The sequence below is a fragment of the Trachurus trachurus genome (assembly GCF_905171665.1).
Source record: "Trachurus trachurus genome assembly, chromosome: 6".
NCBI classification, from domain to species: domain Eukaryota; kingdom Metazoa; phylum Chordata; class Actinopteri; order Carangiformes; family Carangidae; genus Trachurus; species Trachurus trachurus.
This window is the reverse complement of record NC_139897.1, coordinates 32536389-32557667: the sequence shown is the minus strand read 5'-3', so window position 1 is coordinate 32557667 and position 21279 is coordinate 32536389. Positions and strand designations below refer to the sequence as shown.

Sequence of the window (21279 nt, the reverse complement as noted above, 5' to 3'; positions counted from 1 at the left end):
TTTTCTTCTTCGTCATGTGGCAAATGTACAATAATATAATTATATATTATTAATAATAATAAAAAAGACCTGAAATATAAATTACAGCATCATTATAAACAATATTGTAAATTACAACATTTGGAAATGACATAATCCTGTGAAGCACAAACTATATCTTATATAAATAATAATAATAAGATATATATATCTATTTAAAAAAATATTCATCTCTATTATTAGATATGTATTGAACAGATTGATGAGCTATATCAGAGCAGTTTATGTTTTTCCTTTATGTTTACTGCAGCAGCTTTAAATCACATTCAGTCCAGGCTTGTGAACAGATTGTAATTTGATCTTTTCATTTATTCTGTACATCTTCGCCGAGCACAGATGCTCTTTTTCAGCCACACACACACACACACACACACACACACACACACACACACACACACACACACACACACACACACACACACACACACACACACACACACACACACACACACACACACACACACACACAGAGTTTGAATCCAAATGTCCAGTCTCCTAATCATCAAGTCTGGACGGTGAAGCTCCGTCCAAAATCTTAAAAATCCTCCAGAGTGAACTCTTCACTTCAGTTAATCTGGACGTTCACCAACGCTGAGAGAAACATGGACGAAGAAGAGGAAGAGTTGTAATGATAATAAAACAAAAACAGTCAAAGAACCAGGAAATTTTTATGCATAAAACTAAATGAATGTTGCATCAGCTACATGAAACGTAGAGATGATCGTCCTACGGCAGCCTGTTAGTGCCAAAATAAACCATACCATATGGTACATATCCAAATAACTAACTAACACACCAAACACAACAGTTATGGTGCGTTTCATTTACGTAGGAAATCGGAGCTCTTAATGACGTCACCTCTGAGTTGAGCTCTTTCCAGTTGAAAAACATGGAAACACAGAAAAGTTGGAAAAATGGACAATTAATGTAACGAAATGTTTAGATTTCACTGCAAACAATTTATAACATTTTGTAAAAAAAAAAGTCATACAAACCTAAAACAAAATCATGTAGGCTAGCTAAAGTACACCAACCCAAACATTAGCCAGTAGCTGTTAGCCGCTACTAGCCGCTGTTGTTAGCATTACAGTGTCGATAACACTCACAGTGTAGGAAAACAGTAACTACGTAGCTACATTTTACTTTTAATGTGAAATTTAAAAAAAGTTAAATTACTTTAACTACTTAAATTACGCTAACTACTGTTGAGTTGACACGAGGAGCGGCCATCTTGAATTTCTATGTCGGGGCTGTTGGGATTTGTCCAACTTCATGGCGTGGTTAGAGATTGAAATTCCAACTCGGAGCTCAGAAATTCCGCTTTTCCAAGTCCAACTTGAACGCACCACTAATGATAGTGATGAGTCAAGAAACATCTACAACAACTTTAATCCTGTTAAAACTTGAAGATTTGGACTTGAACATGAACTCTGAAGAACCTCCTCCTCTTGCTGTTTCTCCTCCTCCGTTTCCTCTTCCTCTTTTTCCTCTTTTTCCTCTTTTTCCTCCTCCTCCTCACTAATCCTCCCCTTATATGAGCATCACCAGTGTCTTTTAGCCACTTGTTGGCACCAGCGTCTCTGCAGCAGTTCACTTCACTTCTCCTCTCCGCTCCGCTCCCATCAGCCCCCGCTGCTTGACTCCCCGGCTGGTAATTACTGATATCTGTGCTTCCTCCCTTTGTCGACTCATTTAGTCAATTAGAAAGAATAATGATTAGCTTCTCCAGCTAATCGCCACATATAAATTGTGGGGGTTGGATGGGAAGAGGAGGAGGAGGAGGAGGGATGGGGGGGGGGGGGGGGGGGGGGGGTAACTGGAATTGGCTTTTTGTCAGTTGGAGCTGTAATTTGAATAATTGATGCCCATTCAACGCTCCTGGAGCTGCCTGAGTGGGTGTGGATGGATGGGAAGACGAGGAGAGGTTTTGGTTTTTGGATGTCTGGCAGACTCAGAGGTGGGAGAAAAAAAAAAAAAAAAAAAAAGTTAATTACAGAAGTCGAGTTTTCCCCAGAGAGCTGCTCGACAACAACGATGGCGGCGGTGGTGGCGGCGATAACGACGACGGGAGGCGGGAGGACAAAGAGCCGACGGATCAACAGGAGAGTACTTGACTAAATACTTGAAGGCGATGTGTTTGCAGAGCGACAGACTGTGCTTTTCTCTACACAACATGTGGGACCTTCACTGACGCTGGGAATCGTTTCTCTGATGTCCTGAAACACCCACCTCTTAAAAAAAAACACCAGCACGACTCTCTGCTGTTACACATCTCAGTTTAATTAACACCTGAAACTTTTTTTTATCTCTCATTTAAAGCAGCGTTCAAACACCTTTTCTTCAACTTCTTCACTGATTGAACTGATTTATTTTTTCACTTTTCTGTGACTCAGAGTTAAAATAAACTTTATTATTCACAAAGACAGCAAAGTTTTACAAGAAGTAAGAATACGATTAAAAACATCAACGACAGACACAAAACATGGGTAAATATCAAACTATAATGAACCAGCGGTGAATCACAGTCAGATGAAGTCATGGGGAAGTTTATCATCACTGTCGTATGAAGCGGTGAGTCATATGATTAAAAACAAAACGACACAAAACAAAAAAAGAACAAATAAAAATGCAAAATATACAGCTAAATGTCAGTGTGTTAACCACTGTAGCAGCTTGTGTCATGAAAACTATCATTATTAGTTATACAGTAAAGCCGTTTTTGTAAAATTGAAAATACTTCTCTTCTTATTCGTTTGTTTTATGATTGAGCTACAGTGGCCCAGAAGGGTCAATTCACTACAACTTAAAGAAAACAAAAAGAGACAAAGACACAATCTCAGCTGTTGTTCTGTATATCAGCACTCGTGGAATGTCTCTTGTCCATAAAATAAAACTTAATGCAGACTGACTGGTTCATTGTAAAACATTCATTTATTGATGTAAATGTGGTGATTTCTGTACGTACAGAGCCCCGAGGCAGCGCTGCTCTTCTGTCCAATACACACAAGAAGCTTCACTTTTCATTCAGACAAACTAATGCTACTGATACAATTGTTAGATTTCATCAATGAGACCAACATTTATCTCCTAAAAATAATTTAACCAGCCGGTGGTAAACCTCTAAAAACCTGTGGGTAAGTTAATTAGCGATCGTTTTCTCCCCCGGGATGACGACGGAGGTTGGCCGGCCGAGCAGCTCTGCAGACCGGCTGCTGTCTCTGTGATGTCCCAGTCGCTGCGGAGCTTCACTTCTCCGAAAAACATCGGAGCAAACTTCTAAACAGCCGTCATTTGGATAAACTGGCCGTATATTTGGGATCTAAACAGTTACTTTCTCGCATGAAAAAATATTAGAACTTAATAAAGTTACATAATAACAGCGCTAGAGCGGGAAATAAAACAGCTTTTCGCCCGTTTTACAGCTACTGCTGCCGGTATAGACCGAATCTCCTTGTTGTTTACATTCTACTTCCGGGTAGAAAACCAGCACATAATTTGAATGAGTTCAATAGTAACAAACGAGAGTTTAGCTATATATCATGTTTTTCTCGCCCTATCACCGTTTAGACAAATCTGAAATGATTGAAGAAACATTACTATTTCTGTGTGTGTGTTTTGTGTTGCTATGTGTTGTATTTATTCAGTTTGGGGGAATCACGGTGTCTAGAAAGCATCAGTGGCTCAGCTGACTGGGACAGCTAACGGCGGTAGCTAAGCTAACAGCAGCTAAGCTAACGGCGGTAGCTAAGCTAACACCAGGACGTCAGCTGTTAAAACCCTCCCGTTGTGGGACACGACATGAAACTACTCCAGTTAGCTCAGTCATGTTGGAACTCAGATATCCGCTGGAGAAAATATTTTTTCATGGACCGTTTATTGAGTCACTGAGTTATTAAAGTTAAACAGGTAGCTAACCGTTAGCCCAGCTAATCTATGATAACCATGACTAATTACAAAAATGTGCACATATAAATAGTAATGTTTGTCCAATCATTGGTTTTATAAACTTTACAAACATCAGATTAGTCTAAACGGTGATATAGTGACATGAAAAATTAGACATATAGCGAAACTCTTGTCCGTCACTACTGTTCAAATGCTGGTTTTCTACCCGGAAGTAGTTGTAAACAAGGCGATTCGTCCTATACTGCATACTGCGGTGTGAACGGTGTCGGTCTGCTGAAGTAGCAGACTGAATCCCACATTCAGTATGCAGTATACAGTACATACTAACGCAGTATGTAGTAGGCAGTACAGTAGGATGCGGTTTCGAAAACAGCCAAGAAGAACGACTAAAGGCCCCAGACTGGTCCATCACTTACCTACTCCTCAAACTGGATTTATCACATTAAAAACAAATGCGTTTAAAGAATAAAACTCATCAGTCTCTGTACTAGTGACTGGAGTCACTGTGATCACAGCAGCTGCCGTGGAAACCAAACGGTGCGTTCAAGTGTCTCTGGACACGAGATCGACGTTTAAGTGGAACAAACTAAACCGTGCAGGTGAAGTGAAGTCTTGGCCACTCGTCCACTCGTCCACTCGTCTCGTGCTGGTTCGATGAGACGTGTGCGTTTGATCTGAGATCGGGGTTAAAGGAGCATTACACCAGCCGGGGGGGACGGGCAGTCGCCTCCTCTCACCTGTCACCTCAGATCTCCTCCTCTCTGAGGCGTCATCACCACGGCAACATGGGATGTGACAGGAGCTTTTACCTCCTCCCCCCTCCCTCTATCCATCCATCTATCTATCTATCCATCGTTCTGTTTCTTGTTCTATCTATCCATCTATCTATCGTTCTATCTCTCTATTGTTCTATCCTTCTATCTATCGTTCTATCTATCGTTCTATCTATCCATCGTTCTATTTCTCGTTCTATCTATCATTGTATCTCTTGTTCTATCTATCCTTCTATCGCTCTATCTATCTATCGTTGTATCTATCGTTGTATCTCTTGTTCTATCTATCCTTCTATCGCTCTATCTATCTATCGTTGTATCTATCGTTGTATCTATCCTTCTATCCATTGTTCTATCTATCCATCGTTCTATCTATCTATCTATCTATCTATCTATCTATCTATCTATCTATCTATCTATCTATCTATCTATCTATCTATCTATCCTTCTATCCTTCTATCTATCGTTCTATCTATCCCTCGTTCTATCTGTCTATCGTTCTATCTAATGTTTTATCTCTTGTTCTATCTCTTGTTCTATCTATCTATCCTTCTATCTATCGTTCTATCCTTCTATCTATCCATCGTTCTATCTATCTATCTATCTATCTATCTATCTATCTATCTATCTATCTATCTATCTATCTATCTATCTATCTATCTATCTATCTGTCTATCTGTCTATCTGTCTATCTATCTATCTGTCTATCCATCTATTATCTATCTATCTATCTATCTATCTATCTATCTATCTATCTATCTATCTATCTATCTATCTATCTATCTATCTATCTATCTATCTATCTATCTATCTATCTATCTATCTATCTATCTATCTATCTATCTATCTATCCATCTATCTATCTATCTCCAGAGTGATGGGGGGATGAGGGTGGTGACAGAGTAGATCTTCTGTCACTCATCCCGTCCTCCTCTCCTCCTCTTAAGGTGAAGTGGCGTCCTCGCTGTCCGCTGACATCACAGCCCGACAGCCTGAGGCTCCGTTCAGCCGATCGTTTACACATCGAGTGTAAACACACTAACCTGACTCTACAGGCCCCTCCCCCCTCCTCCTCCTCCCTCCTCTCCTCCTTCCCCTCCTCTCCTCCTCCTCCTCCTCCTCCCCCCTCCCCTCCCTCGCCTCCAACTCGCTCGCTTCATTTAGCAGCAACAATGTGTCTGAACCCCGACAAGCTGTCGCTTCGCTCGGCCGACGCAGCTCAGGCATGAAGACGGTAGAGTGTGAGAGCGACCGAACCAAACACCATCATCACCTTCATCATCGTCACCTTCATCATCATCATCGTCACCATCACCGGGTCGGGTCGCTGCGAGCTCGCTGCATCTTTACCGATCCGATTCACTGATCCATCTCCATCGTTTCCACCGAAGCTCCTCGCCATCACAATCAAATATTTAAGCTTCCAACTCAGTGAAACATAAAGAAGTGATGTCTGCTGTGGTGGTGCGTTCATGTGCAATGGGAAATTTTACTTTTGCATCTGATATATTATTCACAGAGAGGGGAGTTTAACTGAATCAAAATTTTGTAATTATCCCAAAATAAAATAAAAAGGCAGAACGAAATGCAGGAGCAGCACAGGTTTACATGGAGTTTGGAATTTCCCAGCAGCACTCGAACTACCCGGCATTCAGCCTGAGGACAAATTCAATACGAGCCTGTGGGAAACTCTGCATTTGTTGTGATGGGCAGATAAAGTCTAAACATTGTGCACAGTGGTTCGGCCCTCCAGTTTGATTGACATGAAGATCGTTTGAGTCATTTTTCAAACTAGAATGCGGAAAATTTGCTCATTTTCAGTTTCTCATGTCGAAGCGTTTGCTCTTTTTTTGTTACTTTATAATAGAAATAAATGAAAACCTTTGGTCAGACAAAAAAAACAACAACTTAAGAACGATAATCTGTCAGTTGATTAAACTTTACTGCATCGTCGTTACAAAGACTTTATTAATAATCGTTGTTGCTCTAAATTTTTGATGAATTCAACGGTGATGATTTTTGATTTGTCATTTTTCAAGAAAAACTGATTCCAGAACAGCTGTTGTTAACCAGGCTATCTATCTATCTATCTATCTATCTATCTATCTATCTATCTATCTATCTATCTATCTATCTATCTATCTATCTATCTATCTATCTATCTATCTATCTATCTATCTATCTATCTCTGTGTCTTTCTTTCTTTCCCTCTTTCTCTCTCTCTTTATTTCTTTCTATCTACCCCGTCTCTCTGTCTTTTTACTTATTTATTTCTTCTTTTCTTTCTTTTCTCTACTTACTCTTTCTTTCTTTTCTCTTCTTTTTCTCGCTCTCTCTATCTCTTTCTATCTATCCATCCCCCTCTCTCTGTCTGTCTTTTTCTATCCATCTATCTTTCTATCCATCCATCCATCCATATTAATATCCATCCAGCTTCCATCCATCCACCTACCCATCTATCTATCTATCTATCTATCTATCTATCTATCTATCTATCTATCTATCTATCTATCGTTCTATCTATCGTTCTATCTATCGTTCTATCTATCGTTCTATCGTTCTATCGTTCCCCGGGGTCCACGGAGCAGCGAGGCCCTCGGCCGCTCCCACATGAAAGAGAGCTTCTTTTTACATGAGTGAGCGCACACGCACGCACCCACACACACACACACACACACACACACACACGCCCCTCCCAACCACTCTGCCCCCCCCTCTCAGGATGAACTGGTGCTTGTTAATGGGGGGTTGTGGGAAGGGGAGGGGGGTTTGGGAACAACAGGGTTTAGAAGTTGTGTTAACAAGTGCTGCTGTTCTCATCACACCGAGGATCAAGTAGACGTTCACATGACCGCCACTTCCTGTTGGGTTGTCACGACGACACCTCGCCATCCACCTCCAACACCAACACCACCTCAGTGTTTTATAGTTTATTGTATTTATGTGTTAACATTCGTATCTTTTCATACTTATACTTATTATTATGCTATTCAATTATATTGTATATAATTTCTTTATATTTTTTTTATTTTACAATGAATATAATTTAACTTTTAGAATTGTAATTATTTAATTTATAATTTGATTATAATTATAATTATTAGAATTATAAATTAAACATAATTGTTTTTTAATGTAATTACACCAATTTACATTTTAATATTCCCGTGTTTTTTTTTAGTTTACTATATTCTATTGATTAATTTAGTTTTATTTTGTGTTTAATATTACAGTTTTTTCACATTCTTTTCATTTTTCATTTCTTTCTTTATTTTTCTACAAGCGACTTTACAGAAATCTTTAAGTTTTTGATTTAGATATTTTATAATGATTAAAACTGAACTGTTTCAATGCGTCACTTCATACACATCATCATTAATGTGATAATGATGATGATTGGTCTTAAATGACCTGTTATCTCTTGATCTTTATTATTATAGTTATTATATCATATTATATACAGTATATATTATATACATTTCATGTATCTGTCCCTTCCCTGTGCAGCAGCTCGCGGTCGATCCTGCTGAAGTTATTCTACAGCTGTGATTCAGTATCCTCGCCTCAACCTGCTGCTCACTCCTCCTTTATCATCACATTTTTATTTATTTATTTATTTATTTTATTTTCGACTTTTGGAGAGTCGGGTTAAAGAAGAAAAAAAAAAGAAAGAAAGAAAAAAAAAAAGAGAAAAAGCGGCAGCGAGGAGCCGAGCGGAGTCGTCAGGGGCCGAGGCAGCGAAGGCTTTTATAAGAACAACTCATTAACAGACTGAGCTGGGCGCTGCTTCCCTCCGGCGGCTGCGAGTGCCGTTTGGAGAGGCTGCTTTTCTCTTTCAGCCGCTCGCAAAGTCAAGGCTGGGCGCTCCGGGTCCTGATTGCATTTTTTCCCCTTTTTTGCCAGAGTGCCTATTCAGATGAAGGCAAGAAGGGAATGAAAGCTTTACAAACATTAATGAAGCCCTCAGCTGACAGTTGTCTCTTTGTCGACTCCTCCTCCTCCTCCTCCTCCTCCTCCTCCTCCTCCTCCTCCTCCACCGAGCCGCCGGAGGAGGAAGAGGAGTGTGAGCAGCTCCTCTGTTTGATTGGTTGACTCTGAGGTCAGCGTGGAGAGTTTGGCTGCTTGATCAGTTCGTTTGGTGAAAACAAGCCAGCGATAAAGAAATTAAAAAGAAAAGAAGATGGTGCAGTTTTTTTCTCTCTCTCTCTTCTGAGGCTTCACATTTAGTTTTTTTTTATTATTTTTATTTCATACTCTACAGGAAAATGTCTCAGTATTTGCAGAAATAAAATGTGTGATCATAGAAAACAAAGAAAACTCCTCAGATAAAGAAAAAAAACTTGTATTCAGCTGAAGTGAAGAGAGAAACAGGTTCATATTTTCTCAAAAGTAAACACTATTTATAATTTACTATTTACCTATTTTCTATTTTCAAGTTATTCCAGTCTAGATCTTTACACCTCCTATGAGTGTTTCACATTAAAAGTCCAGCGACTCACACATAGGAAGTGGTTGGTTTTAATTAAAAGTCAACTTAGCAACAGACAAAAACACAGCAAAGAAAAGACAAACTGATTAGATTTTAGAGGCTAAAGGGCACACAACACAAAATCTCTCTCACAAAATTCCTCAAGGGAGTCGTTTAAACAACAAAACTTCACACCAACTTTTAATATTTCTATTTGCGCTGGAACTAGTTTCAGAGGTGGAAGGATACGAGCTACTGTATGTGGAGGTGACTGACTGTGTGGGTGTGTGTTTTTGTGTGTCCTCAGGCCTGATGGGATGGGGACGGTGCTGGTGGAGGAGAAGGAGCAGTTTGAGTCCATCAGGAGTCGCCTCATGTCTCTGCTGGAGAACCAGATCACTCACTTCAGGTACAGACTCAACGTCCAGCTTCACTCAGCATGTTACTTTACAGTCCATCTGGGCTCTGCATCGTCTCCATGTTGTTTACGTTCCTTTGTTGAAACATCGCAAACCTGGACTCAGAAACCTGGTTCAGGAGACAAATGGACTTGTAAACACTGTAGCTGTGTCTCAGTCCAGGGGCTTTGACCCCTCAGAGGACGCATTTGAAGGCAAATTACGTCTTTTTTTTCTCCAATTGTCTGTTAATGTGAACAGTTCATCAAGTGGAAGATGAAAAGATCTCCAAAAGACATAAAGTTACAGATGCACTGAAAAAAAAAGTCTGTTGGATTTACATTAAAAAAATATGGACATCGGTTGCACATATTAAAGTTATGTTTACTGAAATTGATATCAGTCATCTTTTCCATGTTCAAAACAACAGAAAAGGAGAATGGCCCTCAGCAAAGGTTTGAGTCCCCTGCATAGTTAGTAGCTAGTAGCCCCCGCCCCCTTTGGAAACCATCAGAGTGTCCAAACAGTAAATATCTTGTCTGATACCTTGGTCAAAGTTATCTGAGAGCTCAAGTCTCCTGGGTTTCCCGTTCTTCTGCAGGCTGCTGCTCTAAAACTGTAGAAAACTAATCTAATATGATTAAAATATTGTAAAATAGTGTTTCATGTTTTTGGAGATAATTTCATCTTCCACTTGCTGAACTGAGTGACAAACTTTTACATGATGCCACTGTATCTTTTGTGGCCTCCCGTATCCCAAGAATCTTTGTGCGCCCTAAATCTTTAGCCACCTAGCATGCTAGCTATCGTAACATTAAGGCGGCTCCGCGCTGCAGCCATGGTAACCCCGCTCTGTGGCCGGCTTGGAGGCGTAGTATTAGTCACCTGCTAGAAGTGTAAAAAAGTCTTTCAAATGTTTGACGTTTGGACGTTGACTGTGTTTGAACACTAAAATGCTCAGAAGGCTAGGCTAACGCTTCACGCGACCACTGGCGGATGAGACACAGCTAATCAGAACGTTTCCATGACGATGTGTTAGCTTGGCTTAAACCAGACTTCTAAAATCCATCGAAACTTTTCTCAAACTTGGAGCATAGTTGAATTCCTCCCTCCAATCAGAAGTCCAACCAAACGTCTAACAAACTCCAGCGCGTAGGAAACTAAACATACTAAGTCGGCCATGTTTTTACCGCTCGACATGCTAACAGCTAGCCGCTAGCTAACGTCTTTGTCGCTTGTTTGCAACAGGTCCGATACCAACAAACAACAAACTGTGAGGTTCAGATCAGCACGTTGAAGTAGAGCGTCGGACAGAGTTTGGTCAAAACGTTGATTCGATAAAAGGCCCAGTCGAGCTGTTACCGTAGCAACACTCAACAGTCCCTCTAAACTTACTGAGAGATTCAAGTTCAACTGTTGACGTTAAAGTAAAAAAGTGCAAAAAGTCAGAGATTCATCTCGTTAAAACAGAGTTTAAGAATCAGGATGTAAAAATAAACATCATTAGATATGAACTGGTATTGACTGGTATGTTTTAACCTTTATTTATCTCAGTATTTCAGTGTCCGTATGCGAATTAGGTAGGCGGCCCGAACTTCAGTCTAAAAGTCGGATTATTTATTTCTGTATTGATTTAATTAGGCTATTTAAACTTTTTTTGTCTTTGACAGTTCAGAACCTGATTGTTGCTCTATAAATAAAGTTGGATTGGATTTTGTTTGTTTACTGATGGGCGTTAATGAGCCGGAGCTGGTTGAAAATCTGTCTTTATTTTAGGTATTTTTGATTGTTATTTAAACAACAAATCACCACAGAGAGTTCAGTTCACTTCAGTTCAGTTCAGTTCAGTTTAATTTCATGGTTAAACCCGTGTTTTCACATGTTTTTACTAAACTCTGATGTAAAGTGAAGTGAAGGAGAAACCATCTAACCATAATGAAGCAAGGCACTCTGGGTATTTCTGTGCGGACTGGAGGATAATGGGAAGGGGGGGTGAAGAGAAGAGAAGAGAAGACCTCCCTGCATCTGCGTGCTGCTATTCAGCCGCCGCCGCTGTGTGAACACATTGTGACGACGGTGTGAAAGCAACAGCCTCGGAGACCTTGAGCAACACTCGTCTGAATGGACCGGTGCCATTAACCGTCCCCAAATAAATAAAAAAGACCCTCCTCGCCTGAGAGGAGAGGAGAGGGGCCTCCATCTGCCCCGGAGAGACGAGGAGAGAGGGGTGAGGGGGGGTCAGGGCCAAGAGAGAGAGGCTGGGGGGAGGAGGAGGAGGGGGGGAGTCATTACTAACTCACCTCAACAAGAGGCTAAATGCTGCTCAACAATGGAGGGACAATGGTGGGATTATGTAAATGTCAGGACGAGTTGTTCTGCTGTTGTTGCTCTTCACGCGCCCAGCAGATTAACTCCAGATTATTGTTCAAGCTGGAGGACCTGTTTGTTTGTTTTTAGGGTTAGTTCAAGTACCGCAGGGTTTGTCGCTGCCGATGTCCGTTTTAACTCAACTCAACTCAACTCAACGGTGACGTGTGGAGAAAGTCTTGTGACGTTTAAAACTTGAAGATTGTAGAAATATTATGAAGCCAAACTCTGAGGTTCATGAGTTTAAAGAACCAGGAGGATTTAAATTCAATTTATTTAAAAAAAAAACTTTGAATTTATGATTTAGGCTGTTTGATCTTTAAAGGGATAGTTCACCAAAAATTAAAATTGCACTCATTATCTCCTCCCCTTCATGTGGACTAAGGGCTGGGAGAAGTTTCAGAGTCCTCCGTGGCTTCTCTGAGTTACAGGGGGTCTCGGCGTAGCAGTGCATGTCCATATAACGGTTGCAAATGGATACCAACTGTCTTCGTAACAAAAAGACACAACAAAAAACATCCAAATACCTCCATGCTGCTCGTATGAATTGCGGTTCGTCCAAATTGGACAGACCGGGAAGAGGAGCTTCCGCTACAAAATAAGCTTGAAATATAGACTTTTTCGGGACAATTTCTCATTTCGGGGCTTCAATACAAGACGGACATTACATACGAGCAGCATGGAGGTATTTGGATGTTTTTTGGTGTGTCTTTTTGTTACGAAGACAGTTGGTATCCATTTGCAACAGTTATATGGACATGCACTGCTACGCCGAGACCCCCTGTAACTCAGAGAAGCCACGGAAATTTCAATTTTGGGTGAACTATCCCTTTAATACAGAGTCCAGACATTTCTATAGAGCTCTATACAGTACATACTACCTCTATCTATCTATCTATTTATTTATTTATTTATTTATTTATTTATTTATTTCTATATTCTTACTTAGGGATGCACAATAACTTTTTTCCCCACTGATACGATATCTGAAAACTTCTTGCTTCTCATAACCAATGACCAATAACAATTTTAATAGTTTATATTAGAGGTCGACCGATAGTGGATTTTTAAATTCCGATATAATAACGATAGTTTGGAGCAGGAAAAAGCCGATAGCCGATTAATCGGCCGATATCCCCCCCCCCCCCCCCCCCCCCACGAAATTTTTTTTTTTATATATTAATTAATTTTTTTTAATTTAAATTTTTTTTTTTTATAATAATATATAGCTATTAGCTAGTGTAAAACTAAAGGATGTGGGACACTGAATCATCCCTGGACCCTGTGAGTGACGAACAGCCGAACTCCACACGAGTTTGTTTACATCAGAACAGCTGTAGTGAGGACGTGACGCTGCAGGAGAGGAGACTGTAACTAAACAGGACACGTTAGCGCGTGGTGTGGTTACGCCGTACATTAACAGGTGACTGTTTCACTACAATCAGCCTACTGTGTGGAAAACCCATAGACTGTAAAAAGAAAAACCACGCTGTAATGATCGTGATCGAGTTGAACGAGTGTGTTTGGAGCTGACGGGAGGAGAGAAAAAAGAGAGCGAGACGCGCGAGACGCACGTAGCGGCCGTGATATGACGACCCCGTCCCCGCTGAGGAGGAACTCGGCTGTTATGGAACAGGACCTAAACCAAGTCGAGTAGAGCCCATAGAGCCCAACTTTGTAGTGTAAAGAGCCATTATTGTGCGTCTGCCCCAACTCTGAAGCTGTAGCGGCGCGCTCTCTTCCTTCTTCCTGTCGCTCTCTAGCTGTCCTTTCAAAATAAAAGCACAAAAAGCCGGAGGGGGAAAAAAAAACAAACACTGACTCGTGAGCTGGTGGCGGTGAGATATTTAGCGTGGCAGCCGCCACCACATTATCTATGCAGGAACCCTTATATGATTAAGAGAAAATACTACAGTGTTCAGCCCCTCCACCTGCCGCCTCTCTCTTACTGCGGTCGCACCGCACCTTCCCTCACCTGGGTCACTTCTCCGCTGCTGCCGCTGCACTCGCCCTGTCTCTCTCTCTCCCATGCTCTGTGTGTGTGTGAAGAGCAGCCCCGCCCCTCAGTGATCAGAGAGACAGAGAGCGGCAGGGAAGAAGCAGTTTATGGCGCTGTGGAAAAAACTGCAGCCATCGGCCACTATCGGAGCCAAGTTCAGCTGATTCCGATAGTTTGTAAAATGTCCTATCGGCGCCGATTAATCGGCCAAAACGATTAATCGGTCGACCTCTAGTTTATATTCACTCCAAGGCTGAGCTGTATAGTGAGAAAAGATGAATTTAACATTATAACTAAAAATTAAAAACAAGTCTCTCAGTTCAGTAGAAAGAAGCTCTGCTGGTGGACGATAATAAATCATTATTAAAGTTAAATGAGATGTTTTCAGATCATTTCACTGTAAAATGGCGTTAGAAATCAGTTTTTAATTAATTCAACACACAAATTCCAACTCTGGTGGAGAGGAGGAGGATGATGATGAAGCACGGCTGACTAATTTGCATCAGCCCCGTTTGAACCCTGTCTCCTAATTACTGTTATATGATTAAAAAATGAACATAGCTACAAAAATTCACTCTTAGCAGCTGAAGAACTCATCAATTATTTTGATGTTTCTATTCAGACAAAAGGCAGAAGAAAGATCACGGTCTCATTATATATGTTCATTTTATTAAAAAGCTCCTTAAAGGTAGATGTTTGTGTTAAAGCTCCATACAGTATAAAGGTAGATGTTTGTGTTAAAGCTCCATACAGTATAAAGGTAGATGTTTGTGTTAAAGCTCCATACAGTATAAAGGTAGATGTTTGTATTAAAGCTCCATACAGTATAAAGGTAGATGTTTGTATTAAAGCTCCATACAGTATAAAGGTAGATGTTTGTGTTAAAGCTCCATACAGTATAAAGGTAGATGTTTGTGTTAAAGCTCCATACAGTATAAAGGTAGATGTTTGTGTTAAAGCTCCATACAGTATAAAGGTAGATGTTTGTATTAAAGCTCCATACAGTATAAAGGTAGATGTTTGTGTTAAAGCTCCATACAGTATAAAGGTAGATGTTTGTGTTAAAGCTCCATACAGTATAAAGGTAGATGTTTGTGTTAAAGCTCCATACAGTATAAAGGTAGATGTTTGTGTTAAAGCTCCATACAGTATAAAGGTAGATGTTTGTATTAAAGCTCCATACAGTATAAAGGTAGATGTTTGTATTAAAGCTCCATACAGTATAAAGGTAGATGTTTGTGTTAAAGCTCCATACAGTATAAAGGTAGATGTTTGTATTAAAGCTCCATACAGTATAAAGGTAGATGTCCATGTGTAGTGTGATTATAAAGCAGCTCTAGGTTCTATATTAATACTGTGAAAGTATCAAAGCCTCAGTCCACAGAGAAATGCACACAGCCTGTATTCAGAAACTGAGCCTTAAAACCAGCCGTCAGGACTTCCTGTCACTTTGTGATGTCACAACTAAGCCCCGCCCCCTCACCACCTGGACAACACCATCCAACAACTTGCAGGATTTGATTTCTCTGAGTGTTTTAATCTGAAATCTGCTCTATTTTTTTTGGATCGCTTAAGAAAACAGTCAGCCAATCAGAAGAGACGCTCAGAGCCTCCTCCTCTCTTCTGATTGGCCGACACCGACCTGTTGTTACCAGAGCTACAGATACAAACAGCTGATCTGGATTTGACTGAAACTTAAAAAAAAAAAAAAAATGAAGAAACAAATTATTTACACAATAATCTGCTTCAAACAAAATTAAACGATTATTCCCACTGAAGAACTTGTCGCACAAAAACACGTTTGATAGTTTCACCTAACGACTGACTCATTCTATTTAAACGACTTAATGAACTCGGTTAATAAACTCTCTGGTTTATTTTCCTCCTGATGTGTTTTCCTTCCTGTCACATATTCATCTACACACTGAAACATCCTTCACATGTCACATACATTTCCCCGTGTGTCAGAAGCCCGAGCTCCTCTGAAGCACTTGAACACATCGGTGAAGGCCTCGGTCACATGTTCTGCTCTTTAATGGGTTTATATATACATATATATATATATTTATATTTTCCTCTCAACAAACATCATGAACTTGTGACTTCAGTTTAAATGTGAACATGATGATATTTTTAAAGACCACTTCTTTTTTTTTCTCTCTCGGTGAAGGAGCAGAACATCTGCCTGAGGGTTTTTCTTTTTCTTTTTTTTTTTGTCCAATAAATGGCTGACCTGCGTGACCACGTGCTTTTGTTTATTAAGTACTGTTCACTTGTCAATTAGCAACGTGAAACCTCTGTGAACCTCCTCGCCTGCGCTGAGACGCAGCCGGAGGTGAGAAAAGCTTCCTCCATCAGTGTAATTAGATGAAAGGCAGCAGCCATCTGTTGACGCCAGCCGACGTCTTTCTGCTGCTGCTTCTCCTCCTCCTCCTCCTCCTCCTCTTCTTCCTCTCCATCATCTTCTACTTCTTTTGTCTCCACGCTGTTGTTGTCCTTGAGATTGTTTCTAAATGTGACGCCCGCCCACGTTTTTTCCCCTCTTCATCTGCAGGTACTGCTTCCCCTTCGGACGGCCAGATGGGGCCCTGAAGGCGACGCTGTCCCTGCAAGAACGGGTACGTTGGAGAAAAAAACCCCCAAAAAAACAAACACCTGTGATGTTTTAAACTCAACTTAAAGGGATAGTTCAACATTTTGGCAAATTGGTAATCGCTATAGTCATAGCAGTAGGTTCGTTACCTTTAATTGTTGGTGCAAGCTATTTTTAGAACGGCAGAGCAGAGCCGTGAGCTGCTCAGCGCTACACTATGGAGGCTAAGGGAATTTCTTGGTTTCCCTCATCAAACTCATCAAATACACAACCCAACAACTCCAAAACACTCTGGTGGACAAGTTGTGACCTGCACATTCACCACGCTATGAGATAATAACACAACGTTACCACACAGAGTTGTTTTGGAGGGAAATACAGAGTAAATACAGAGTCTGCTTGCTGAAAAACTGTCCCTGAAGGCAACGTGCATCAGCGGTTTTGCATGAATTCACCTCTAAAACAACTCTGTGTGGTAACGTTGTGTTATTATCTCATAGCGTGGTGAATGTGCAGGTCACAACTTGTCCACCAGAGCGTTGTGGAGTTGTTGGATTGTGTATTTGATGAGTTTGATGAGTGAAACCAAGAAATCCCATAATGAGCCTCCGTAGCGTAGCTCTGAGCAGCTCACGGCTCTGCTCCGCCGTTCTAAAAATAGCTTACACCGACAAATAAAGGTAACGAACCTACTGCTATGACTATAGGGATTATGGCAATGGGCCAATTTGCCAAAATGTTGAACTATCCCTTTAAAGTTTCTCCTGTAGCTGCAGAATCACTCGACACGATGCTGTTGTTAACAATTAGAACGGATGCTGTTGTTAAACAGGAAGAAGCTGCTCTTTTAATTAGGGGTGTGACTGTGTACACGTGTAAACGTTTACACGGAATGAAACTGTAAACGTTTAGTAAAAAAATCCCTAAACGATACACGCAATTATTATTTTTTTATTTTTTATTTTTTTACATAGCGTACATTTTGGGGGGCTGGGTGAAAAATAGTCCCGCTCCTCGTTTTAAATGACTTATTACTCCTGTTAAAAGTAGCGTAAACAATTTACTGTTCTGATCACTCATACGTGTGTTTAGTTAGGCTATACGGTGCATTATTATTAGTTTTACTTCAAAAATAAAGGACGGTGGAGCGAGCCAAGCTGTAGCCGCGGACAGGTGCTGCAGTGTGGGAGAGGAGGGAGTGACTGGGCTCCGCGAGGCTCTGGCAACTTGCGGCGGATCAGGAAGGGTGGAGGTCAGCGCAGGTCGCCGGCCCCCTGAGGGAAATCACTGCAACAATATGATGCAAAAAGAAAGAGGATAATTAATTTACATTGTGCTGTAAATAAACAGCGGTGCAGATTGAAACGATGATGAATGTAAACACAATTTCAAGTTGCAGGCGGCTCATGTTGTGGACACGTCTGCATCGGGGAAATGAAGGAAATGATCTTCTCAGTTAAAGCCGTTAAAACAAGACGAGGTCTCACTCTGCCACAGCTTGATCCTTTTGTCAGGCAGACTGTGACAACATTAAAGTTTATATTTATATATACGACGCAGCAGCGAAGTGATGAGTGCAAAGAAAGAAAAAAAACTGCAAGGGTGATGAGTTCAAAGGAAGAAAAACGTAAAAATGACGATATCAAGTAAATCAAAAGATGAATAACGTCATAATAAGTACAAACTAATGATTCAGTGAGTTTATAAGTAAGGTATATTTCAGCTGTTTCACACTTCAGGGAAGGAAAATGAATAAAATCCACAAATTAACCTGAGGAGTTGCACCAATGTTCAAAGTGTTAATTTGCTTCTGTTGCTCCTAGAAAAGCCTGAAATCATCAAGGTCACCCCTCCTCCTCCTCCTCTTCCTCCTCCTCCTCCTCCTCTTCCTCCTCCTCCTCCTCCTCCACACGGTTTAATAAGTTCATGTAGGTTCAGACTCCTCAACTTCTCCTCAGGATCTTCTGCTGTTAGTTTAGAAAGTTGAAAAGTCTGAGCTGAGATGCTGCTGTTATGTTAATGAACCTCAGTAGGGATGTTTACATGGACACAAATTATCCAATCCAAATAAAAGAAACTGCGTCATGTAAACACGTCGATTGGAAATTTTACTCCAAACGGGCTCATTCGGGAAGAAATGTCTTTGGTTACGGAAGGAAAAGCTTCAACAAACTTTACAGTACCTGCAAAATGGTCTGTATGGTAAATGGTCTGTATTTTATATAGCGCTTTTCTACCTGAAACGAGACCCAAAGCGCTTTACAGTACATACATCACATTCACCCATTCACACACTGATGGTGGAAGCTGCCATGCTAGGAGCAAGGTGGGTAAGGTGTCTTGCCCAAGGATACTACGGCAGCAACCCTCTGATCATTGGACGACCCGCTCTACCACCTGAGCCACTGCCGTCCCTGAGTTAATTAGATTAGATTAATCAGTTTATAGAGTCCAAACCGAATGAAAATGCTCCATATAAAGAGCTCAATCAGAATAAACAAGCCCAAACAGAATGACATTTATTTCAGATGCTTGTACAGCCGCGTTTTAATTGGATCACGTTATTTTGTGTCCATGTGAACAGTGAAGTTGGAATTTCCAAAGAAAAATGTAAACATGGCTATTGAAACGGTTCTTATGGTTCTTTATCATTCTCATGGTTTTATGGTTGTTTTTGGCTCTTTATGGTTCTTTATTGTTCTTGTTTGTGGCTCCAGGTCCTGATGAAGGACATCACCACGCCCGTCCCCGTCGAGGACATGAGGAAACTGGTGCAGTCGTGTCTGGAGAAAGCAGCTCGCCTCAACTACAGCCAGCTCATCGAATACGCTCAGATCAAAGGTCAGAGGTTCGGTTCAGAAATAACCCAGAAATATCCGTCAATTACAAAGGACTTGGTAGAGAAAACATTCTGGCCTTTCCCAAAAAAATCAAAGCATGTGTAATCTTTAGCCTTTATGAAAAACATGACATTACTTTGAAATTGACGGTTATTTCTAGGCTATTAATTGACATTATCTCGTAATTAACGGCCTGTAAATCAAAGAGTTACCAACGTTTTCCCTCTGGGGATCAATAAAGTTACTTTGAATCCATTGTTTTGCAGTGGAGGCTCATGCGGCTCCAGAGAAGCGGCTGGAGGACATGATGAGGCTGGGAGAGCTGTGCATCGAGGTGCTGCAGCAGAACGAGGAGCATCACTCCGAGGTAACAGCTGCTCAACATCTGTTCACAGGTTCACTGGTCTGGATGTTTCACAGCTTCACACCAAAGATTTACACGTTTGAACAAGAGGGAGGTCGAACATGAACAACTAAAGACTGTAAAGTTTTTAATTGTTTTATTCAGCAGCTCAGACACTGAAGTTGTGATACTTTTCAGTAAACTTACACTGCAAAAACTCAAAATCTTTCCAAGAATATTTGTCTTATTTCTTGTCAAAATGTCTCATTTCTAGTCAAAATGAACCACTTTCCACTTAAAATGAGACTCATCACCTAAAAATTAACTTGTTTTTAGATCATTTTCATTTGTTTCAAACTAATTTTCACTTGAAATAAGTAGAAAAATCTGCCAGTGAAAGCAGGTTTTTTGTGCTTGTAATAAGGAAGAAAAACTTGCTCCACTATCAGATTTTTCTACTTATTTCCATTGAAAATCTGCTTGAAAGAAGTCAAAAGTGTCTAAAAACAGCTACTTTTTTATGTTTTGAGTCTTATTTTAAGTATAATGAGATTTGTTTTGACTAGAAATGACATTCTGACTAGAAATAGGACAAATATTCTTGGGGAGATATTTGATATTTTTGCAGTGTAGTTTCGTCATCAGTTATTTTGGTTTTTCAGTCTGTAAGAAAAACAACAGGATTCATGCCCATCAGGTTCAAACTGGTTCAAACTGGATTTTATTCAATGCAAAACTACCAGAAGTGACTGAGTTGTTGTTTTGAAGGAGCAGATTTCAATGTTATTTTCATTTATTCAGCACGGTTTGTTTATTTAACAGCATTTAGCTCGTCAGGTTTCTATGTTCAAATATTCAAAATGCAGGATTTTACAACTTGTTAAAGAGCGTAAACTGATAATTGAGGTTTTTTTTTTAATGTACGTGTTAATGCATATTCCTTTTAACACCACAGTTTGTTTGTTTTTTGATGCACATCCTAATTAGGGAAGGTGGGAATCACCAGAGAGAATCACAAACACTATCATAAACATTTTGTGAAGTCCTGTTACAGTTACATTTTTTGCTGAATTTATCGATTAAATTTTTAAAGTTTTCAACTTTTTTTTTTTATCTCACTCAGTTTAGTTTCATGAGTTTATTTCGACCTTTTTTTTAAGTTGTAGAATCAGGTACACACATCAATAAACAACATTATATACACATGATTTAAACATATATAAACATTAAAAACAAACTTAGTTTAGTCTAAAGTGTTTGCCACTACAACAATATTAAATTTTCCCCTCTAAAGTGTAAAAGTCTTCTGTTTAGGTCAAACATAAAAAGCTTCAATTCATTTAATTGATTTACATAACAAAATTGCACTACATTTTTGTACTTAATCAATTTTTAAAAAGCCTGTGATTTGGAGATTGACTCTAGAAAACTGGTTGTGTTTTGTTTTTAGTGTTGGTGACTTTTACTCTGAAAGTTTCTCCTCCTCCTCCTCCTCCTCCTCCTCCTCCTTCTTCCTGTAAGTCTCTTCTCTCTGCCTCTTCGTCTCCGTGGCG

At 40.2% G+C, this 21279-nt stretch overlaps 1 protein-coding gene across 1 annotated transcript in view; it reads left to right on the top strand.

The window, feature by feature from the left end:
- Window positions 1-21279, top strand: part of cadps2 (Ca++-dependent secretion activator 2) — a 271611-nt gene that overhangs the window by 176911 nt on the left and 73421 nt on the right. Inside the window, exons 14-17 of the mRNA XM_083973873.1 lie at window positions 9494-9595; window positions 16505-16568; window positions 19261-19384; window positions 19650-19750. Of these exons, the coding sequence (XP_083829999.1) occupies window positions 9494-9595; window positions 16505-16568; window positions 19261-19384; window positions 19650-19750 (391 nt within the window). The remainder of the gene's footprint in view (window positions 1-9493; window positions 9596-16504; window positions 16569-19260; window positions 19385-19649; window positions 19751-21279) is intronic.